At 40.8% G+C, this 21,493-nt stretch overlaps 2 protein-coding genes and 1 non-coding gene across 3 annotated transcripts; all 3 read right to left on the bottom strand.

Annotated features, from left to right (window-relative positions):
* Positions 1–2,056: 2,056 nt before the first annotated feature.
* Positions 2,057–2,130, bottom strand: trnar-ucu. The gene has a single exon. It is a non-coding gene; the product is annotated as a tRNA-Arg (tRNA).
* A 1,122-nt stretch (positions 2,131–3,252) lies between these two features.
* On the bottom strand, positions 3,253–11,933 carry il13ra1 (interleukin 13 receptor, alpha 1). The gene is made up of 10 exons (XM_026352952.2): positions 11,095–11,933; positions 9,547–9,692; positions 9,104–9,227; positions 8,854–8,950; positions 7,061–7,260; positions 6,592–6,725; positions 6,101–6,239; positions 5,826–5,922; positions 5,669–5,744; positions 3,253–5,356 (listed from the first exon to the last, which is right to left on the bottom strand). The coding sequence occupies exons 1-10, from the start codon at positions 11,156–11,158 to the stop codon at positions 5,261–5,263; spliced, it is 1,173 nt and encodes a 390-aa protein (XP_026208737.1). The 5' UTR covers positions 11,159–11,933; the 3' UTR covers positions 3,253–5,260.
* A 2,181-nt stretch (positions 11,934–14,114) lies between these two features.
* Positions 14,115–21,265, bottom strand: LOC113157599 (interleukin-13 receptor subunit alpha-1-like). The gene is made up of 11 exons (XM_026353175.1): positions 21,023–21,265; positions 20,734–20,868; positions 19,669–19,814; positions 18,598–18,781; positions 18,400–18,499; positions 17,920–18,086; positions 17,674–17,807; positions 17,254–17,401; positions 16,072–16,171; positions 15,718–15,802; positions 14,115–15,626 (listed from the first exon to the last, which is right to left on the bottom strand). Exons 2-11 carry the CDS (start codon positions 20,804–20,806, stop codon positions 15,528–15,530), a joined length of 1,236 nt encoding a protein of 411 aa, XP_026208960.1. The 5' UTR covers positions 20,807–20,868; positions 21,023–21,265; the 3' UTR covers positions 14,115–15,527.
* Positions 21,266–21,493: the final 228 nt, after the last annotated feature.

Below are 21,493 nucleotides of genomic sequence, written 5' to 3'. Positions count from 1 at the left end.
TTCTCTCCTGCTCCTCTCTATCTTTTTCTCTCCTCTTCTATCTCTCTTCCTCTCTATCTCTCTCCCTCTCTTCTGACCCTCTCTTCTTCTCTCTCTCTCCTCCTCTATATATCTCTCGCTCTCCCCTCTTGGCCATCTCTTTCATCCTCTCTCTCGCTCGCGCTGCCCTCGAGCTATAAGAGACTCTCTCTCTTCTCATCCTTTCTCTATCCTCTCTCTCTTTCTCTCCTCCTTCTCTCTCTCTTTCTCTCTCGCCCTCTCTCTCTCTCCTCTCTCTCTCTCTCTCAGCCTCTCTCTCTCTCTCTCTCTCTGCCTCTCTCTCTCCCTCTCTCTGCCTCTCTCTCAGCCTCTCTCTCTCTCTCTCTCTCTCTCCCTCTCTCTGCCTCTCTCTCTCTCTCTCTCTTCACGTCAGCACCACAGCACTGCCCCCTTTTCTCTCTCCCTCTGGAGCTTTCAGAGGCCAACACCAGCAAATAAAGAGACATTATGAAAATAAATAACAATAATAATAACAAACCAATGTAGAGAGACATAATCATGCAGACACATGCGCTGTGTTCGGGGAAAGCAGCCTGGTCTCTGCTCTTCACAGGCTCCCATTAGGTCATGAAGTTATTTTAGAAAGCCCTACATTACCTCTGCACCTATAGGCTCTCCACCTCAGTTTATAATTCATGGGATGGGAGGCCTTCTAAAAATGAACCGGCGTCATTATACACTGATGGAATAAATATGGTTCCTGGTGACATTATTACAGCGTTGCTACAGGGGGAACTGTTTATGAATATATATGAATATGCAGATGACTCCCAGAAATAACCCTGCGTGCAGCAGGGTGAAGGCGTGATGTCACCGCGACAACAAAGCCCGCACAAAAACGATCAATGCAAAGACGGTGTCGTCATTCCTGTCACATACTGTACGCTGCTGGTTTCAGGGATGTTCCCCTCGCTGCTGTCGCTGTCACAGCTCAGCAGGTCTCCGCACAGTGAGCCGGTCCCCCTGTCCTCCACTGAGACACAGAGAGAGAGAGGGGGGGGGGGTTCACCGATGCTCCAGCGCCCCCTAGCGTCTTCGACCCAGAGCGACCTGAACGTGCTCCCAGCACAACTGGAGCAAAAAGGATGCTCGAAGATCTGCGCGCGCACGTTCACCAGCTCCGCTGCGCTCGGGATTGTTATGTCGTGTTGAGAGGTGTTAAATGTTTGAATGTGACATTTTTAAATTGATTTAAAAAAAGAAAAAAATAGCCTCGATTGTATGTCCTCTTCTCTGACTGGCTGTCAGGAGCCTTTGTCATGGGCTGTAAATACAAATAATCATTTCTATCCTTCATATGTTAACATATTTTGAATATTAGGTCCATGTTTGGTCCTTCGGGGGAAATATAATGTGCATTATAGTGTAAATATGATGTTCAGTATATTGTATTGTCCATTGTATTTTAGCGGCTGGTCTTCAATTCAGTTGCAGTTCTACACTCGTAGTTACATCATTTGTCTAGTAAATACAGGTTTTTCTACGAGATATGTGAGCATTTATTTTTGTAGCAGATGCTGTGACATCAGAGCGGGTTTGTTTGTTTGTAGCAGGTTTTCAGCTTCAGAAGCAGAACTGAAACTTTATTAATCAGTGTAAAAAGGCGCAAGGATTGTGAGCTCCGAGGTAGATTAAAATACAGCTATAAAAAGAAACAGGGCGCATGTGAGTTGTATTATTGTTTGTTGTTGTGATTATTTATGTGTTACAGTAAAATAAGGTCTGAGCACGGAACAAGCTGACCTACATGAACAAAGCTGTTTAAAATGAACCCGAAATCAACACTTTTCAAGTGAAAACAGATTTTTAATCGTTAGTTTCTGTGGGGAAGGAATTCAAATGGTGTACGCAGCAGTGATGGGACGGTGGTTTTTGTTTCTTGTCTACAACGCACATTACGGCGGCGACAGTAAAGGTCGATATACCTGTATAATAATGTGCAACTAAAACATCATCAGTGCGTCCAACTGATTTTAAAAGAGAACCGCAGGTCTGCCGTGTGGCACACAGAGTGACTCATCTCTGCCGGGACTCGAACCCGGAGCCTCTGGATTAGAAGTCCAGCGCGCTATTCCATTGCGCCACAGAGACTGCGTCAGAACGAGGAGGCCCTGGCACGGTTTAGATAGTTTACATCCTCTCGTAACGCTGTTCCCTGCATCCCCGCAGCATCAGGACCAGTCTGAGCCGACATGTTGGCTGTACCGGAGTCAACCACCAGAGGGCGCCGTTGCTACATGAAAGCCCCCTCCTCCAAGATGCGTCAGGTCCGCTGGTGTACAACAGGAAGTGTGGAGTTCGAGTGAACAAAATAAAAGTCTCTGTGTGGAGCAGGCTGCAACAAAGGATGTTGAAAGTGCGCTACAAGGAACCTGTGTTTGATTTAGTCAGACCAACTTAACTAAATAGCCACAATGACTCCCGAGCTTTGTGTTTCCTGCTTCACACTATAATATTACACATTACAAGTCTCTAGACTAAAAACTGAATAATGGATAATAATGGTCAGTGGAACGACTGATCATTGAGCTCGATCATCAGTTTGAAGCAGTTCACAGAAAACGTGTTTCAAATGAGCGACAACAGCATCAGTATTTTTTTTTTAGTTATGTCACACAACAGCAGAGAGCTTGGTGACAGGAAAGCATCTCAGTACGCCTTGAAAAATGCTACTGTAGATGCTTGTGGGTAGCACTTGGGTTACCAGCAAGATTGAGCAATTTGAAATGCTGACACTTGCTGCTCCCTGCTTTAGGTTTCTGTAAAATTCCCTGTGTGTGAGGGAGGACTGGGGAACTGAAACCTCTCTTCAGTAGTAAACACTCATTTCCTTCAAACAGCAGGCACATGGCAACGTGGACTCCTTACTGATCTTTACTTTTCTGGACCTCATTTTTACATTTGTTGAGCCCCCTGAAACTGATTTGCTTCAAACTGGATGCTGTATAAGACGTCTGCTTGGGCTGAGCTGCTGGGGAGACTGTGGCTTTGCTTTCTTAATATTATGAAGGCTGATCAGCCTGGTCAGTGGGTTAGGTTTAAATCTGTAGCTATTCTAGCATGTACACTGATTAGTACTACTGATTATTTATTATTATTAGCTGTATTCAGGATGTGGCTCAAAGTGTTTTCAGAAGAAAGAAAAATGACAGACGAAATAAGGTCTTACATGATTACAAAAACATGATGAGGAAGAAGCTTTTAAGGCACAAAAACTTTGACTTATTGGCTTTTTATAGTGCATAATACATGTACAAACTGTTAAGTGACTAGTTAAACAAGTATTTGTGGAAAATGTCCCTATTTTACAGACTGTTCTTCACAATGAAAAATACAGTTGTCTGCAAAGGTTGGGGTAAAATACATATACTGTGAATACATACTGTACAGCCTTTACAGTAAAGAAATAAGAAATAAACATGTGCAAATGTGCAAACTTATCAATGTCTCACTGTTCCATGAAGTCAGCAACACTCAATGCCCAGTATTGAATCTTGGCGACTGTTACACCACTAACAGGGAAACAACACCCAGTCTTAGACATGTCAAAACATTTAGTGAAATCTATTTCTAACTGTACAGCACCGATATGGATAGCTGGTAGATAGGTATTGTTACTTGAGAGCATTATTCTATTCACATTCATAGTACGTAAAGAGGGAGGTAATATCTACAGTAGACAGGAACTTGACCTGGAAGGAACTGTGCCCACTGGACTTCTTCAAACAATGTACTTTCATTGAAACAGTCCTCCAGAAATGAAATGGAATACCCGTCAGTCGACTTGTAGTTCTACGAACACCTAAAAGCAGAAATAAAAGGAATCAATAGAGAAGTTACCAGTTACAGTTCGGCTTCTCTTTTTTTTTTCTTTTTTTAACACTGCCCGGCTTATTTGAACAGAGCTGGTATGACAGTGATCAAAATGGTAACAGATGGCGGTACACCTACAGAGATAAGCATGGGTTTTACTAGATTCTTATCAACTAAAGTATTTTGAGTCTTTTTACACTTGTCTGTCATTTAGTTCAGTTTATACTGATGGACTCCAGACTACTCATCAAAAGAGCAGCAGATCAAGTAAATAAATGTAATGTGTGTAGCCTGTAGCACGCTCATTCTCAGGCTGTACATCAAACTGTGACAGTTATTTGGAGAAGGCTGATGTTGACTGCATCATTTCAAAGAAAACATGATTAAACAATGTTGTTGCACTGTCGAGAGCCTGCAGGGACAAATGATTATATCAACACCTCAGGGATTCAATTCAATTGTCCCAAGATTGCCAGGTGTTTCCCAGTTCCTTATCCCTATCCAGGCACATATGAAACAATCAGGCAACAATGTTGTGGCTAGACTGTATGGTTTTCAGAGGATATCGAGTTTCAGCTTAATGGCCTTAAGTGCTTTAAGGCTACAGATTACTGACTGCTGTCTCCACAGGAGGAAACGAGCTACAGCTAATGACTCACTGCAACTGAAGAAACTGAATTAATACATTTTTTTAAAATTTGGATCATTTAGGGCACTGCTTTAATAGTTGTCAAAAGATAAATACATGTTGCTGCAACAAGTGTTAAACTTCATTCAGCTGAGTTAATCAGATCCAGCAGTTCAAGGGCTCATCCCCATCTTCAATCTTCACCTCTTCACCATCACCACCATTTTCTAGACTCCTACACTGTGTTGATAAATTACATTCGAGCACTTCCTGACATTCTTCAGTTGTGTGTCTCCCGATTGATCTAGTGGTGGTGACATTACTGTTTGAATCCCAGCAAGGACAAATGTTATAAATAACTAAACTACATGTTTGGCTAGATGTCCAAAAAAGGAAGTGCTGGCGTTCCCAAACATAACACTGAAGTAAGGACCTGTACTGTACACTGATGTGAATGGGAATTGACCTTAATGTTGTGGCACATTTGGGGTGTCCTGATAAGGGCCTTTAGTTTCATGTCAGCCTCACTTTGTAAACAACACTTCATGAGAATGCAGTAGATGGAGCTACGATGGTTTGAACTGAAATCTAATAACGTAACATTTCTAAACAGGTTCCAAAGCTGTTCAAAGCTTTCACAAGTAAAGAAGCCCTTTCACAAAAGCATCCTCCCAAGAATGTCCTGGATGGAACAGGGAGACCTTAAAGTATACTGATTATCTGAGAATTTGGGAGCCTTTAATTGTTTTAGGTGCAAGTTGTCGCCACTGCAGAGATGTGTTAGCAGGCTGGCTTCCTGATTTGGGGATCTACCACCAGAGTGATTTTACAGTTCTGTTCTTCCTCTGCCGGGATATACAAGTTGCAAACAGCGCTCTGAAAAAATAAAGAACAAAAATATGTAATATATTGTTTGTTCAAATCATACAAAATGTGCACATTGTGGTTTTAACAGGGGTTATATGCTGGACTCTCTTGACTGGGTGCATCCTGTCACCAGGAGGTTTCCACCCGTCACAAAACCACAATACGCTGTTTTTATAATTATTACTTATTGAATAGTGTCTGTAAGCCAAGATAAGTGGCTGTTGTTGGCACAGTTCATATACTGTAGACATGTACAATAGGCATGTATGACAGCCCAAAAAGTCTACTACTACTATGTCACTAATTTTAGAACACAGTCACCTTATTGTTGTTGTCAGAAATGTCGCTGAGAAGGTCCCGAGGTTGTGGTACTTTTGGGAAGATATATTCCTTATTCCTGTAAAATGAGAGTTAAATATCAGATGCAAAAGAGAAAACAACAACAGGAGCCAAGTATAAAGTCATAGACTTCACATACTTCCTGCAATACACAAAAGCCAAGGCTGCCAGGCAGGCAAACATCAGTGGGATGATAATGGCAGCATATAGTGACGCATTAGGATCTTTGTCTGCACCTGTGTGCGAAAACATCAGCAACATTACGATCAACGGATAGTGAATTGTACCATTTCATTGTTTTTATGTGCAAAGTTACAAATTTAAACTCAATGCCTGCACAGAGAATATCGTTCTTCAGATGTCAGCAAAAATATTTACATGGCTACTTAAACTGCCGGGAGCTGATGAACATACCAAAATATTTCTCCTCACTCCATGGACTCTCACTCATGCTTGCTCCACCTTCAGATTTTGCTTTAATCTTTATACGGTACGGACAGTGCAGGACACGGTTCAGCTGCACAGATGTACCTTCCCCTTTGGGATCCAACTTCTATAAAAGCAAAGACACAACTGTAATGGAGACTAAACAAATTTGCTATCCAACCTTTTTAACATTATCATGTATATAGCAACATGACTAAGTTCTGTTATAATTAATGAAGTGACTTTCCAATACGTTTTATAAAAGAGAATTCATACCACAATAACGCATACAGATGGATTTGAAAGTAAAATACTCTCATAATACTAAATAGTGGTTCATTTGTATAATTAGATGTTTTAGGTGTTTCTAAGATTGACACTGTCCTGTCCATCAAACTCTTAGTTAAAAAAATAAAGACAGCATACATTCAAAGACATTAGAGACATACTAATTTTTATATTATAGTTGTGTCTCTTACCTCAGCTTTATTACACTCAGTGTAATTAATTATAATTGTCCATTCAAGCGAGTCGCAGATGTCAGGAGTACTCCAGCTAATATTGAATTTACTCCCATTTTTGCTGACTGTCCAATTCAGGGCAGGGGGTCTTACTGTACAAAGAGAGCCATTTTAGAGAGAGTAACAATAATTCATAACAAGTTAACCAAGGTCGACTTTCAGCTTACATACACACACACACAAAGACACACACACACACACAGTGGCTGTGTGCTGTCCAAAGTTGGGCATTTTGGATTGTGTCACACATTACACAAGTAGATACAGACAGACAAACTCATAGACACACACATATACACCACAATAATGATCAAACATTTCCAAGAAAGGACAGAGAGCAACTTCTCTAATAACTGTTAAACTAAATGAGGAAGCACAATATGTTTCAGCAGAATCTCCAGTAGTGAGAATTCCATTTGCTGCATACCATCTTTTACGAGATACTTCTCAAAGGTGTTTCTGAAAACACTGTTATTCGATGTTCCATTGAACAAGATGCTGATTTTCTGTCTGCAGTCCGCCTGTAGATTACAACCAGTCCTTTGGTCTTCAGTGTACGTGTATGATGAGCACTCTTGTAAGGTTGAAGAATCGTTTTTACTACTCTCGGGGCCCTGGGAGTGTAATCTTTAAAACAAAGAGAAAACTGTGATTTAATTTTATGCTCAGCACTGTTCACACACCCTAAGATATAAATGAATATCAAAGTTACTTCTCTTAATTATAAAGCAGTAGTAAGCAGGTGGCAATTAAGGTTAACAACATTATGTATCTGTGTCTACCAGTACTTCTAGGCTCACTAATTAATATATTATATCTTGTGTTTAATTCACACAAAAAACAAAGCATCTACACCACCATTTTAGTTTACAACATCAGATTGATCAGAAATCCACTGCAGATGTCATTAATAATGTAAATGTTAATGGAATCTCTACATTTGCATATATATGTACATACATATTTAGAACAGTGATACCATCTGTAATGGATAGTAGAGGTAATGTAATGTGAAGGCCTGCGGCAGATTTGTTGGTAGTAAAGTCGTAGGTTTCAACAGGATTAAAAGGGATCTTTGTAGAGGCAACACCATCATTCAATTTTGCCATGTCAAACCATATTCTGTAGACTGCACTTGACTGGAGCAAGTTTTGTCCAGGCAGAGGACAATGACCCAAAGCACAACTCCAAACTATGCAACAACTATTTAGGGAACAAACAATCAACTGGTATTGTAGGACTGACTCAATGGACCTCAATCCTACTAGGCTGCTGTGGTAACAGCTCAACCTTATAGTAGATAAGAAGTACCCCTCAAGTTGTGGAAGGTAATTATTATTTGAATTAAATCAAAACAAGTAGATTTCTACTCCACACTTTTGAAAAGCGTTGCATGTTTGGCATTAAGAGGTCAAACATGACATGCCTGTTTACTACTTATCTTCAAAAAAAGTGTTTTAGTCCAGAAGTAGTATTTCAAAATGCTGTTCATAGCAGCTTGTATGGTGTCCATCTTCTTTGAAACCAGTTCCCTAACAGTAGGTAACATTTTCTGGGTGACTATCCACCACAGTTACATGCAGTTTCTTTGAATCTCCAACTTGGTTAAGATTAGCTATATTCAGTTTCACTGAATCAATCCATTTTCAACACAGCAGTGAGGTCACCAAAACCAAGAAATGTCTGGCTCAACTGTTCTAAACTGTAGCTACAATATTCAGATGTGATACAGCAACAGTTTCTAAAAGCGTCTTTGGACAGGAGTGAAGTTTATTGGGGGCTATTTTCAGATGCAGATTAAAACATATTTTGATGCTGCAGTGAGTATTTGCAGCACCAGGAGAGTATATATGCAGAACTAAACTACAATGAAGCTCTATGATACAAAGGAATAAGATATAATCAAGTTTTGCATGCACAGACAACAGTTGATGCAAATGTTTGGTTGGTTATAGTTAGGCAGTAACAGACTCTGTTTATTTAGTGTTAAATTACCAAACATGGCCTTTTTGAATCCTAGTTCATTTATTATAGTCTGGTTCTTATATGACAAAACTGAAGTGAACTGCTGTGTGTCAGGAAATATTGCAATAGAGTCAAGTCACATTTACTGTGTAATAGTTGAGTTTCCCTTTGTTCATACTGTGATGTAGCTCTAAGAAACCTTTGCATTTACATCAGTACAAGTACAATATTTGAAAAGGAAAACATAACACATACATATAGTAAAACCTGAGGTCTGGAATGGTGGCTTTATCCCAGGAGCAGTGAGTCTGTTCACGTGATTTGACGTAGCAATTCAAATTCTTCACCGGTTCTGAGAGGAACAGGGACAAATATACTTCTTAATGAACAAACATATGAGTCCAGCATATAAATAGATCAAAAAGCTTTAGCCCACATGGGTAGGCTGCTCAAAAGAACTTTGAGAAATAAATCAGGTCTTGGTGAGCAAAATGAGTCACATTACCTGGGTATCTGACGTTTATGACAGCTGGTTCAATAACTTCTCCATCACAACAAGCACTAACAGACAAGTTCAGAAATCCTCCATTCATTATGATGTCTCCTGTCCATGGAGATGTTACGTTTTCCTGGGTCCACCAACAGAGAAACATAAAAAAACATCATCACCATCATCATAACATCATTAGTAGTTTTAACACAGAGACAAAATAGAACTTAACAGTAAACAAAGCTGCAGGCAGTGGAGTTGTTTCACATATCATTCAGTAATTGATACTTGAATATAACGTCAGCAGTTATATATATCTTCTATGTGTTAGTGCAAATTTTACACACATCTTAAAAATTAAGATATTTATTATTATTATTAAGATATATCAACTTTTACTTATTAATATAACCGTGTGAAAGTGGCTATTCTGCATAATGGGTTACTTGCATACTTACAGACACTGTCCTGCTGGTCATTTCTCTGCCTACTGTAGACACATCATATGTACAGTTTGTTGTTGAAGGCTGTGGTACTGCCCAGGTCAACTGTGGTTTAATGCCAATCCACGTTAGGGACACATTTTGTGGCGGTAAGATTTCGCCTTAGGTGAGAAGTGAGAGCAAGAAACAGAATTTTGATAACACAGAATTTCAGTATACCTTTAATTAGCTTATTGATCTGTGAACACCTCCTTAACTCCTCCTATGTAAAAATGACAAAAAGGCTCTAATTTTACTGTTGGCAGCAGTGGTGGAGGGGAAAGTAGTAGGTTAGGGGGAGGAATTGGAAAGGAGAAAAAAAAGGGAGTAAAACAGGAGCTGTGTAAACAAATAAATGTATAAATTAATGATGATACAAATAAAGAAATAAAAACATGTAGTATATCTACCACTACGCTACCATAACAAATATAATAAACATGGAGGAGGATACTGACAGTGTGTCCACATTAGGGACCTCTTCACGGGACTTCAGGTTGGCCCAGATAACGTGTATAACGTGCTTGTATTATTGTTTTAGTTGACTAATATTCTCTAACTCTGAGCTACTTCCAACCCCAACGGGTGAGGGCTGGCCCATAACTCAATCCCTTCCTGAGCAGCTCCCAAACCTAGAGGAAGGGACCTGTTATAAGTGCTTAACAGCTGAGCAGTGTAGTGGTCTTTAGTCTGATCTTGGAATTTAAACCCCCCTCCTGCACAGCCCAGAGCTATAGGCAATGGTACCCTATGACCAACACATTCAGGACCCAGAGATAGGGCAGGACATGACTGCCAGCTCCTCTTCCTTCTTTTTAAAAGTGGGGTGTGACACAGATAAAGAGAAAAGTACATAAATACATGAAAGAAAAACGAAATAATGATTATTAATGAAGAAGACATGCATACATACACTCAGGGGAAAAGTTATTCCCATGCCCATACATAACAATATGCATATGAAACAATACTATTATTAATAGCATATTATGATAGCTGTAGTTTATGGTGTAATTTGTACAGGGTTGCTTGGTTGTGCTGAGCAGATGTTGCCTACATTACATACTAAACAACCCACAGTTTTCACACTGTTGGATTAATAATATTTAACCATTAATGCTATCGCCGTGATCATCACACCTTCATTATTACTACCGTCCGCCCTGTAGTCACGCATTTGCTTCAAATGTCACCGCTCAATTACGTCTGAGCAGTATCTTGGCGGTTGAACGAGCCCAACAGATTTGACTAACAAATGCAGAAGCTGCAGATTGAGACGGTGTTCGTCCCGGAGCTGAGTCCGGGACGCGGAGACCTCCGGGATCACGCTCGGCAGCTCGTGGAGGTGTTTCACATCTCGAGCGTCTCGCTTAACAGACGACACAAGCCGTGACGTCACTACTGGGAAACTGGCAAAGTGGGAAAACTCCCTCATATAAGTGGAGTTAATTCATAACAAGTCGGTAAAACGACAACACTGTTATATTTATACGTGCCCACGTTATTATGAGTGGTCTTTCTTACCTGTTTGGGAATGAACCGTTAAAAAAAGGCAGCTTACAACGAGCAAGTCCGCACTTAGAAACATATTTCTCTTCCTTCGAGTCTCGCTCCTAAAACTTCTAGTCCCACAAGACGCTTTTCATTTCATCGCTGTCGCTCCTGAAGACGAAAAAAAAAAACCAAAGAGCCGAGAGCTGGCGTTTTAAAGCCACTTTCGCTTCCACCCGTTTCTTCGGAGGAAGCTCCGGGACGCGCTGGAGGCTGGAGCCGCGCGCGCGGAGCTTCCTTCTTTTAATAGGGAAGCGCCGGAGCGCGCACGCACACACGCACGCACGCACGGACACGTAGCTGCTCAGCCCTTCGTGAGCCAAACCACGTCCAGGAGGACTGTTATCTATACAAATAAGAGACTTTACAGTTTAACTTCTGAGTGCGACACGTCCTTTTTTCATCAGAAGCGATGAAGCCCTGTGGGTAGAAGGTCAAATGTCTCCATGAACTTCAAACACGTCCTGTTGCCACTCAGTGTGTTGTGTGACGGGTTTGGATCGTCGAGCGCACAAACGACAGCTGACAGAGAGTTAGTAGAAAAGCTTTTATTGAGGCAGATGATGTGATCCAGTCGGAGCAGGAAGCGACGTCCGGGCACCAGAGCTGAGCAACTTCCTCCTGATGGTGAGGTGATCTGAACAAGGAGGACAGGCGAGCAGAGTGACCACGATCTGGAAAAATAGAGAGAGACTCACGGTTTGGTAGGAGAAACGGAGGAAGTCCGGAAGTGATGTCACCAGGTGAGACCGAAGACAGAGTTGCAGTTCAGGAAGAAGTGATGGTGTCCAGTCTGGTGATCTCAGGGGAAACAATGTTCTGAAGATGAGGCTAGAAACTCTGGTTGGGAGATAACAGAGCACACATTTCAAACATACAATGTCCAGAAACACAAAGCCAAATATCCACAAGCAAGGCATCCAAATAAGAACCAGTATCAGAGTCAGAGGAGATAGCAGAGGTCAGAGTTGTCAGTAAACAGCTCCACAGTCCACAATCAAATATTCACGAGTTAAGCAGAAGCACAGTTAATACAGGTCCACAGTCCAAAATCCAGAAAGGCAGATCAGAGTCAGGCGTTCAAACATAAGGCAAAGGCCAGAATCAGGTCTAGAGGTCTAGACCTATCAGGTCATTTTTTTGTCATTTCTGTGTCACCAAATGGGGTCACAGAGAAGGAGGCCTGTCTTCAAACAGTAATAGTAATAAGGCTGCACTGTAATGTCTTAAAATGGTAAGCATGGGCAAACTTTAAAACAATCTGTTAAGAATATGAGCTGTTAAATGAGTTATTAAGTGTTTCAGGATGGTTTGAACTGAACTGGACTTTTGATATGTGTAATATTTTTTACAAGTACAAGTATCAGCACCTTAAGACAAAGTAGATTGCAGCAAGAAGCAGTACTAAAAGAAGTATATAAATCACAAAAGTAAAAAATAGTCTTCCAATAGTGTTCTAGGGTCCAAATGTTGAATTTCAGGTATTTCAATGAGTGCCCTGTGAAGGGTTAAAGCTGGCTGGTGGTTTTTCTGTTGCTGTTGACAGAGGTCAGCATGGGCACAGCCTGCACCTGAGCTCCATGTGCAACTGTAAGAGATGCACAGTGTGTTGTGACACCTGTTGATTATGGCCAGCATGTAAATCTTCATCAGTTTTCCTCTGCCAGATTATCTGTTGTCCTTTTTTAGTTCATGTTCTCTTCATGATTTACCTGTTTAAGATTACTTACCTGTTCTGCCTGGAGATGTGGACTCTGCTTTTTTTGCACCTTCAGACTGCTTGTCTTGCATCCCATCTGGTTATCCCTATTAGTTATGGTTACCTAGGCTGTTTATAGGTCTTTGGTGCAGTGTAACAATTGATAATTGATATGTTTTGATATTTTATCAAAGCATTTAGGTGAATAAGGAGGTAAGCTGCAGGGCAAAGCTTTCATATTAGGAATGTCTTTGGACCCCTTTTGAGGAGCTGGAAAATGGGGAAAAAAGGAATTGTGGGCTACCTTGACGAACCTGTTGCCACCATTACCCAACGTTTTGCAACAGTATATGTATATCAACAAGTGTTTGTCTCTATGGTGACCAGCAGTTTCACAGAATGGCTTTTAATGGGAACAGAGATGAATGAAAGGGTCAAGGTTATGTCCTGTGCTGTGTACAGTAATAACATGGATGGTTTGATAGAGGAGTGAAAGAAACCATCTCAGTTCAAGTAGAAAGTCGCTCCCTAAAATCAACAGAGGTGGTTTTAGGCATCAGATTATATTAGCTCCTAGCTAAATTGTTTCAGACAAGCACCCACCTGGGATGCCACACCTCTAAACGCATTCTTCACCTAACAAGCCTGTTCAGGTCAGGTTATTATTAGAGGATGAATATAGTATATATAATATATAATATATATATTACTAATCAACTTTCCCTCAGACCGAAGAAACTACTTGGATGAGCGGTGAAAGATTTCACCACACCAAATTAACAACAAAGAATGCCAGTTGCCATGACTTGGAGACCCTCGCCTAGATTAGTCCTGTATGATTTCATTCCAAGCCGTGACAAGCCCACTATTATAAAGCGAAACTGAATGGAATGTGATCACACCCAGACAGCACACAGAAATATTTTCACTTTCTCCGATCTTATTGTCTACTAAAAAAACAATAGACTAGATTAGGCACCGGACATTCAATACACAGTCAAAGGTGCCAAAACTTTGGCGACCTATCGCTGAGCTCCACTGTCAACACAGACAGTGCTGTCAAAACTGCGGCCTGACCTAAATTACCTTTATCCTGATCTAGCATACTTTAAAGTTGATTTGAATTCTTATCCTCTCTCAAACAAAGAGTAAAAACAACGAGAGCTGATAAAGCCGAGAAAGTACCAATGAAAAAGCCTTCCTCACTTCAAGGAAGGAAGGGTGTTTTAGTAATATGTGCTGAATCAGACAGCAGATAGACAAGTGCCCAAAATCAACAGACTGACATGCAAAGCCAAATTATAATTTCCTTTAATGCACCCTCAGATGTTTTCACACGTATTCATCACTATTCTTTCACCGAGAAATGTACACAATGTATAGAAAGGTGGAAAATGCTTCTTAACACCACAGGACAGATTTATTTATTACCAAGACTTATGAGATTGATTTTTGTGCAAAACAAATTATTTCCATCCCAACATCTGGTGTCCAGAAGAAGTCAGATGTCATGGTCATCTTTCAGCAATGTTTATGCAGGTCAAATCACTTCCTGACTTAAAGCAAAGCATATTTCTTTTTGACATGCACTAATAAAGTGTTTCCACAGGGCAAAACATTGAAATTGGAGATGTTTTCTTCGGAGATTAGATATTCATAATTCTACTACAGCCATACTTCTTCATTAAATTCAATTCAATATTTAGACAAAGAAAGACATGAATTCAATTCATGTCTTTCTGATGTGGTGAAAGGAGTTCCAGCACTAACACAAGCGCACTGGCCCTGTGGAATCTGCCATACCCTCACGCTCTCAGTTCCTTATAAGACAATGTTTGCAGCCACAACAAGCAAAACAAGCTCTTTTTTTCCTCATTTGGGTGCTGATGCATGTGTGGAGGTCAGAAGAGCCACAGCAGCCCTGGACTTCCTGTACAGTCCTTCAGTGGAACGAAGTTGGTTGCTTTGCCACATTTGTGTTATTGCTTCCTTTCTACTGTCTAGCTGCCACAATCCTGGCATGTGCTTGTCAGTCCTAGAAATACCTCTCATGTTGTACCGTGACAGAAGTATTTTTTCTTTCCTCACTCTTCCTGTATTTGTTCCCTTGTGATCACTTGGTTTGTACAGCAGCTACCCAGGAGTACACTGTCTTCTTTTGCTGACATACTCAGCAAATGCAGCTTCTGCTGGTCCACTTGTGGTCCTCCATGCCATTTAGCAAGCACACAGCCTGGCTTTCATCCTCATTCTTGTCCTCTGTGCTCCACAGGAGGATATCAGGAGAATGCAGGCCCGATCGCATTTCCAGGTCCGTAGCCAGGAAGCTTTTCAAGGTGCCACTAAGGATTCTGTGCTTTGCCTCATTCTGTGTGGGACACACCTCAGCAGCATATGTCCAGACTACCTCGAAAGAGCAACTTAATTAGAGACGAAAAACTTGTTTTTGCCGACATCTAGTGGCTGAAATTCCCATTGACTGCAGTATTTCAAGGCTGCACTCGTTCAGTACAGTACAAGTACAACAGAGCACATGCCCGACACCCCGGGTCAGATGTGCAACGAGCAAAATATATTCAACCAGAAGACATCAAGGAAACAAAGCTTTTCCACCTGTGGGTTAGTTACTCTATAAATATTCCAGATGAAATCACATCCACATTGGAAGTCCAGCTGTACTGCAGCAAAACTCCATGCTGCTGGCGCGTCAGAGGTTTTGCTGTGGGACACTGTTTTCCGTTACAAGGGTAATTTTGCAGGATTCAGTGCTTTCGGGCACCGGCGTGTACAGATTCCCTGTTGAGGGCTGAAAAACAGAGACATGTAAGTAGTGTTTGTGGAGAAAGAGAGCAGATGAGCACCATTACATCATTCTCATTTTTTTTTCTAAAATATACCTTAAGTTCTCTGTTTCCGTTCATCATCATTTCCTTGAATATTGCTGAGGGATCTGGTATGTTGGGACAAATAATGTCTTTGTGCCTACAAACAAAGCACAATGAGTCACTTCTTCCTCTGCCTTTCTGGTGTGATTAAAAGCACACAATTAACTTTTATACAAGGTTTAGGTGTCGAAATAATGTCAGTGGCATGTTCATTTACAGACATCAGAATATGTTTAGCAAATGCAGGTTTTACAACATCATCATTTGAAATTGCAAAACTTGGTATGAAGAAATTTGGACACTCATCGATTTACTAGCAGTTATTGTGTGCCTACAAAGACATTTAATTGTGTTTCCAAAACATACTTCCTGAAGTAGTAGCAAGACAGGATAACGCAGATAGACAAAATGATAGGGATGACGATGGCAACCACTGTCAGTGTCTCATCATGAGGCTTGTTTTTACCTGTGGAGGACAACAGACAATAAGTGTTTAACACTCAAAATTCATTCACCAACTCGAACCCTGCATTGTCAGTCACTGTGCTTGCTCAAAACGTTTTCGCTTCTTCCTTTTCATAAGCTAACTGTTGCAACATACGGTACATGTTGAAACTCTGCAGTCCCCCCACCAACAGCTGCAATCTAAACCAGCATGTTTTTGTTTCATAAAATCATCAATTATTAATTTCTATAGTTTTTATCAATCTTGAGTTACTCTAAGTAAGTCAGTGTTATTTGTTGTGTAATATTACAATAATATCAGTCATGAATTGGATAGAATGCTAAATACATCCTACACTACCATTTAAAGGTTCAAGGTCATTTAAAGACCAGCAAACAACAGTCCCATGTTTCAATGTAATGATAGAAGTCTCTGAAAAGGGTTGGAATTGGAAAACAGTGGATGAACATAGTGTTTGGATCAGAAGAGCATTTGTGAGATGCAGACTCAATGTAATAGTTAAGGGTCAGTGGTTCGACTCCCGGTTCCTCCCAGCTACATGTTGAGGTGTCCTAGGACTAGACACTGAAACCTCACAGTAGCGCCGTCACTACTACTGCAGCTGTCAATGCATTTTGAAACTCCTAAACCCTATTCTGTGGACGGCACTCGACTGGAGTCAGGTTTGTCCTACTAAAGGACAATGACCCAAAGCACAGCTCCAAACTATGTAACAATTGTTTAGAGAAGAAGCCGTCTGCTTTTCTGTCAGCACAGTCACCAGATCTCAACCCTGTTGAGCTGCTGTGGGAGCAGCGTGACTGTATAGTACATAAGAAGTGGCCATCAAGCCCCTTCAAGCTACAGGAGATCAACAAACAACAAGGGTGTCCAATGTCTGGAAGGTTTTAACTGCTGCAGACAGGGTATGTATGTTGTATGTAAAACAAGGACATTTCTAAATGACTCCAAACCTTTGAAGAGTAATATGTTAAAGCAATGTGTCTGCTATATAGTGTATTTTATAATACAATAGCCTTTATGGAGAAATGGAAATGCATGATAGTAAGATGTTAAATTAGTAAAATAGACTGGACAGTTACCAAAAGTTACAACATCACCAAAGTCACTGGATATTCGTGGACAAAATTCGTTTGTCATGAATCTGGATCGGAACTCATAACAGCGATCTTCATCGTAGCCTATTTCCTTCTCAAACACCTCTCCCTCTTTAATGAGGCTCTGACATTCCTGCACAACAAGAAGCAGACAAAAAGCATGCTTGGTTATCATGCCATATCCAGGTGTAAGCGCAAGCATTGGTAGAAAATAGAAATACAAGACATTTTGTACTGCTGGAAGTACAGTATGTTGCTATTTGTTGTGTTTAAAACTAGTATTTGCAACTCGGTGTTAAATGTTAAACACACAAACACACACTGCTGCAGCAAATGCAAAGCCAAGTGACACAAGGAGGAAGGAGTTTAACATTTTAGGCTCAACAGTTAAAGGTGACAACTTACTTCTTTGGTTTCAAAACATTGTCTTGAGCAGAGCCTTATTTCCCAGACACAATGGCTTCCAACCTCTGGAGGAAGCCAACTCAGGTGGAGGTATTTCTCCCTTTGTGTGATGGTCAGCTTTGGTGGATGTACCTCTAAGGAGAGGGATAAAAAGGAGAAAAGCAAAATTAGGCTAAATCAGGATCATATCATTGATGCTGTCTCTAATGACATCAATTCAGTACTATTATTAGAGGTGGAACCGACCAAGTAAAGGTTTAAAGGTCATCGATTCAGCCACTGTGGCAGCACTAATGCAGATGTCGATCTCATGGCCAACGCCGAGGTAACAACCATCCCTCGCTCCATCCGTGTAATATTGATCACAGTCTTTTAAATCTTTTAGAAGTTCTTCAGATGAATGCCCACACTTCCTGTAACAACAACGTGGGGAGACAGTAAGGAAACTGGTTTTGAGCTCATTCATTTTGGCTGCAATGCTTTCAGTCACCACTAGATGTTCTCACACATTAATATACAATGGACTGAAAAACAGCCCAGACCAATGCAATTTACTTCCCTGTCAGCACTGCACTGAAGCATGCGACCTGCATAATGAGCAGATTACAGCTCACCCATTTTAGGACTGGATGGTTCTAGCACGTATGATATGTTGTCATCTCCTGCATTAACTATCACTCAGCTCATTCTACAATATGTCTTTAACAGCGATGCTGTCATTCCTACCTGTAGGAGAGCGTCAGGTTTTGAGAATGGTTTACTGGGATCCAGGAACAGTTCATTCCACTGGGGTCCAGGAAACATCTGAAGTCCTTGACCACTTTAGCTGCATAAGCACAAAAGCAATGATATCACATATATGTAACAAGATTCGTGTCAGGTAAGAAAATATTACTGTAAGTCACTCGACTTCCAGTGTCTTACCTCGTGGCTTTGGGCTATGAACAGTTGCAGTCACAACTGTGCTGTCATCCCAACCATGACAAGAAGCAGATGTAGGATCAAGGAAGGAAACAGAAGTACGGATGGTGTAATTCCAGTGATCAGAATCTTTTTCTTCTGTGAGGTATGTGTTTGTGAAATATTGATGATCTGTGCGTCTAACAACCTTTAAAAAAAAGAATACCAAAACAACAAGGACGTTAAAGATGCTTAACACATTTTAAGAATATTTACAAATCTCATACAAAGTTACTTTATTATTTCAGTATTCAAATCAACTAGAGGAGACTTTATCTTAAAACTGATAATGGATTACAGTACAACAGTGCGGACATGGAGCAGCACGCAGAGACTATGTACGATATTGTTATAAATGTCTCTGTTATGTGCGCTTCAAACCACATAAATGACTGTTATTTGTGAAATGACTGATATTTATTAGCAATAAGATTAAACTAACATATTTAAAATAACAATAATTAAGATGTGATTAATTTTTTATGTAATTATTATTGTTGACTTAAATACATGAGCAAGATTTTCCAAAACAGTTGCTGAGTCAATTAATGAATGAATGAAAAGATGAATTAAATTAAACAGATGATGTTTTTAAATGACGTTATAAGACTTTTGATGTTTAAAGACTTTTAGAGCCCAAAACCCTCGCTCCTACAATTCCCATCATGTAGCTTTCATTTGAAAGCTCCTCATACTCACAACTTTTTTTTTTTTTTATCTAATGAGTGCACTTTCCAGAACCTATTGTACAGGGCTCTAACAGTGAGGCTACAACAGACATGAACATCATTGGTACATTTTGAGCGGTGCTTCTGATCAGTCAATTAAATTCCATGTGAAATTTTGGCAGCGTGCCCCTTTAGGTGAAATTATCAGCTTCCTGTAATCGATCACAAAGTTTGATTTACAGGCCAGCAGTTGTGTTGTGTAGTGCAGTGGATGTGATCTGTAGCTAGAGCAACATCCGACATCAATCTACCAACTAATTCTTCTCTGATGTCCCATCAACCCTGGCAGTTTCACGGTGTCTCCTACCTCTCCTGGCACCTTTCCCTCCAACTCGTATTCAAACTTGACACAGTTCTTTGGCAGGTTACTGGGCATCTTCCAGGACCAGGAAACGTTTACGGTAAACGGGTCGAGCCACTTGTATGTCAGATTTGTTGGTGGAGGAAGGGAATCTGTAGGACACGAATATTATAGGGAGACGTTTTCAGACATCACATTTCCAGAACTAGTGAGGCAGTTCAGAAATAATTACAACAGACTACAATTATAGAGCTGAAGAAATTCCCGGTGACTTCCTTGAAGTCAAGGTAAAACCTGTTCTTCAACAGCACTGGGCTGCTGCTTTTAAGTCGCATCATGTTTCAGTCCTTTCACCGAAAATATAAACCATATCATACCCAGGTTGTTCTGTACAGGACTATTCACTAAGCAAAGTCTAAACTGCACATTTGTTGCGCCATTAAGATCGCGGTATAGACAAGGACAGGCAGAGAGGGCTGATTTTTTTATTTAATCTATTACATATAATATTTCAATGAAGCGTCAACAACGACCAATTATTATTTTGTATTATCCGTTATTGATTATTTGAAACAATTAACGTTATTATCGCTATTGAGCAGCAACATTTCTATTCAACAAATGTAATTAAAATATAGCTCGACAACCCAAAATAAATAAAAAGACATAAATAAATAAAAAGAGGAGAAAAAGTGTAAAATAGAGCTTGTGTACAGTAAAATGCTGCATTTTAGAAAGTGACGCAAATCTCTCCGCGTTACTCAAATAGAAACCTCACATGTAGACATGATTTAGTCTGCGGCTACTTAGACTTTAACAGATTGTAGGTAACCGGAGCTATTTCTAACATTTACTGGACATAAGAAAAACAAAACTATAATTCCTAATGACGCAAAATTGGTGTGACATGAGTGAACAGGGGAGAAAAGTGCGTCATCGCTCCCCGCTCATTGAACTTTGGTGCTACGGGCTGTTGTTGCGGTGGCGGAAAACGCGTGTCAAGTCAATTATTACAATAAATGTAATGTTTTATTCTAAGGGACATAGTAGGAGCTTTGAAAGACACTTTACCTGCGTTGCAGTGGAGCACCGCTGTCGTGGCGGTGAATATCAAGAAGGTTAAAAGCTCCCAAGTTGAAGTCATGTTGTCCTCAAACGTCTCAGCGTTTATTCCGCCTGGAAGAGAGTCAACTCCTTCAAGTGCTCCTGGAACCCAAGGTCCAAAAACAAGGAGGGAAAAACGACACAGTAACAGCAAGTGTTACTGTACAGCACAGGCAGATGTCAAGGAATTAACATGTGAAAATGTAACACGGTGGGAACACACGGGAGGCTGACGGTAACTATTAGGAGGACTTACTAGTGTCGGTGAGTCCGCGGTGCACACGCCGTCTACCGGGAACAGCGGGGCGGAGTCGCTGTCCGAGTGGGAGGAAGACTGTGATGATAGCAACTGAGTGGGAATAAGTTGCGAAGGTTACGTGTCCCAACAGCCAACCTGTCCAACCTGTCCCGCCGGCAGCCGAGCTACTAAATGTTAGAGCTAAAAGTCCCACAAAGGCGTCCGAGCGGCGCTCCTCATGAAACGAGGAGCGCGCATGCGTGCGGTGCGGCCAGCGCTATCACTGATCCTTAAGTGTCCACTCAGTCCTCCAGGAAGTAGTCAGAGCCTAAATGAGTCTGAATCATCAAGCTAATTATCTGCATGGTAATGGCTTTATGCAGCAACAAAACAAGCAGAGAGTGGACAAACTGATGGTGCCAGGCCAGCAAAACATAATAATAATAATAATAATAATAAGCATTTCAAATGTTGGCACTGAGACACAGT

Source organism: Anabas testudineus, chromosome 18, assembly GCF_900324465.2.
Source record: "Anabas testudineus chromosome 18, fAnaTes1.2, whole genome shotgun sequence".
In the NCBI taxonomy this organism is placed as follows: domain Eukaryota; kingdom Metazoa; phylum Chordata; class Actinopteri; order Anabantiformes; family Anabantidae; genus Anabas; species Anabas testudineus.
Note: the sequence above shows the minus strand (reverse complement) of the source record. Positions and strands in the feature narration are given on the sequence as shown.

Coding starts and splice junctions, on each gene's coding strand:
- LOC113157599 (XM_026353175.1), bottom strand. CDS start 20,806: ATGACTTCAACTTGGGAGCTTTTAACCTTCTTGATATTCACCGCCACG. Junction 18,087..18,399: donor AACCTGACGCTCTCCTACAG/GTAGGAATGACA, acceptor TTGTTGTTACAG/GAAGTGTGGGCATTCATCTG. Junction 15,627..15,717: donor ACGGAAACAGAGAACTTAAG/GTATATTTTAGA, acceptor TCTGTTTTTCAG/CCCTCAACAGGGAATCTGTA.
- il13ra1 (XM_026352952.2), bottom strand. CDS start 11,158: ATGTTTCTAAGTGCGGACTTGCTCGTTGTAAGCTGCCTTTTTTTAACG. Junction 9,693..11,094: donor AACGGTTCATTCCCAAACAG/GTAAGAAAGACC, acceptor TTCTCACCTAAG/GCGAAATCTTACCGCCACAA. Junction 5,357..5,668: donor TTTCTGACAACAACAATAAG/GTGACTGTGTTC, acceptor TTATTTTTTCAG/AGCGCTGTTTGCAACTTGTA.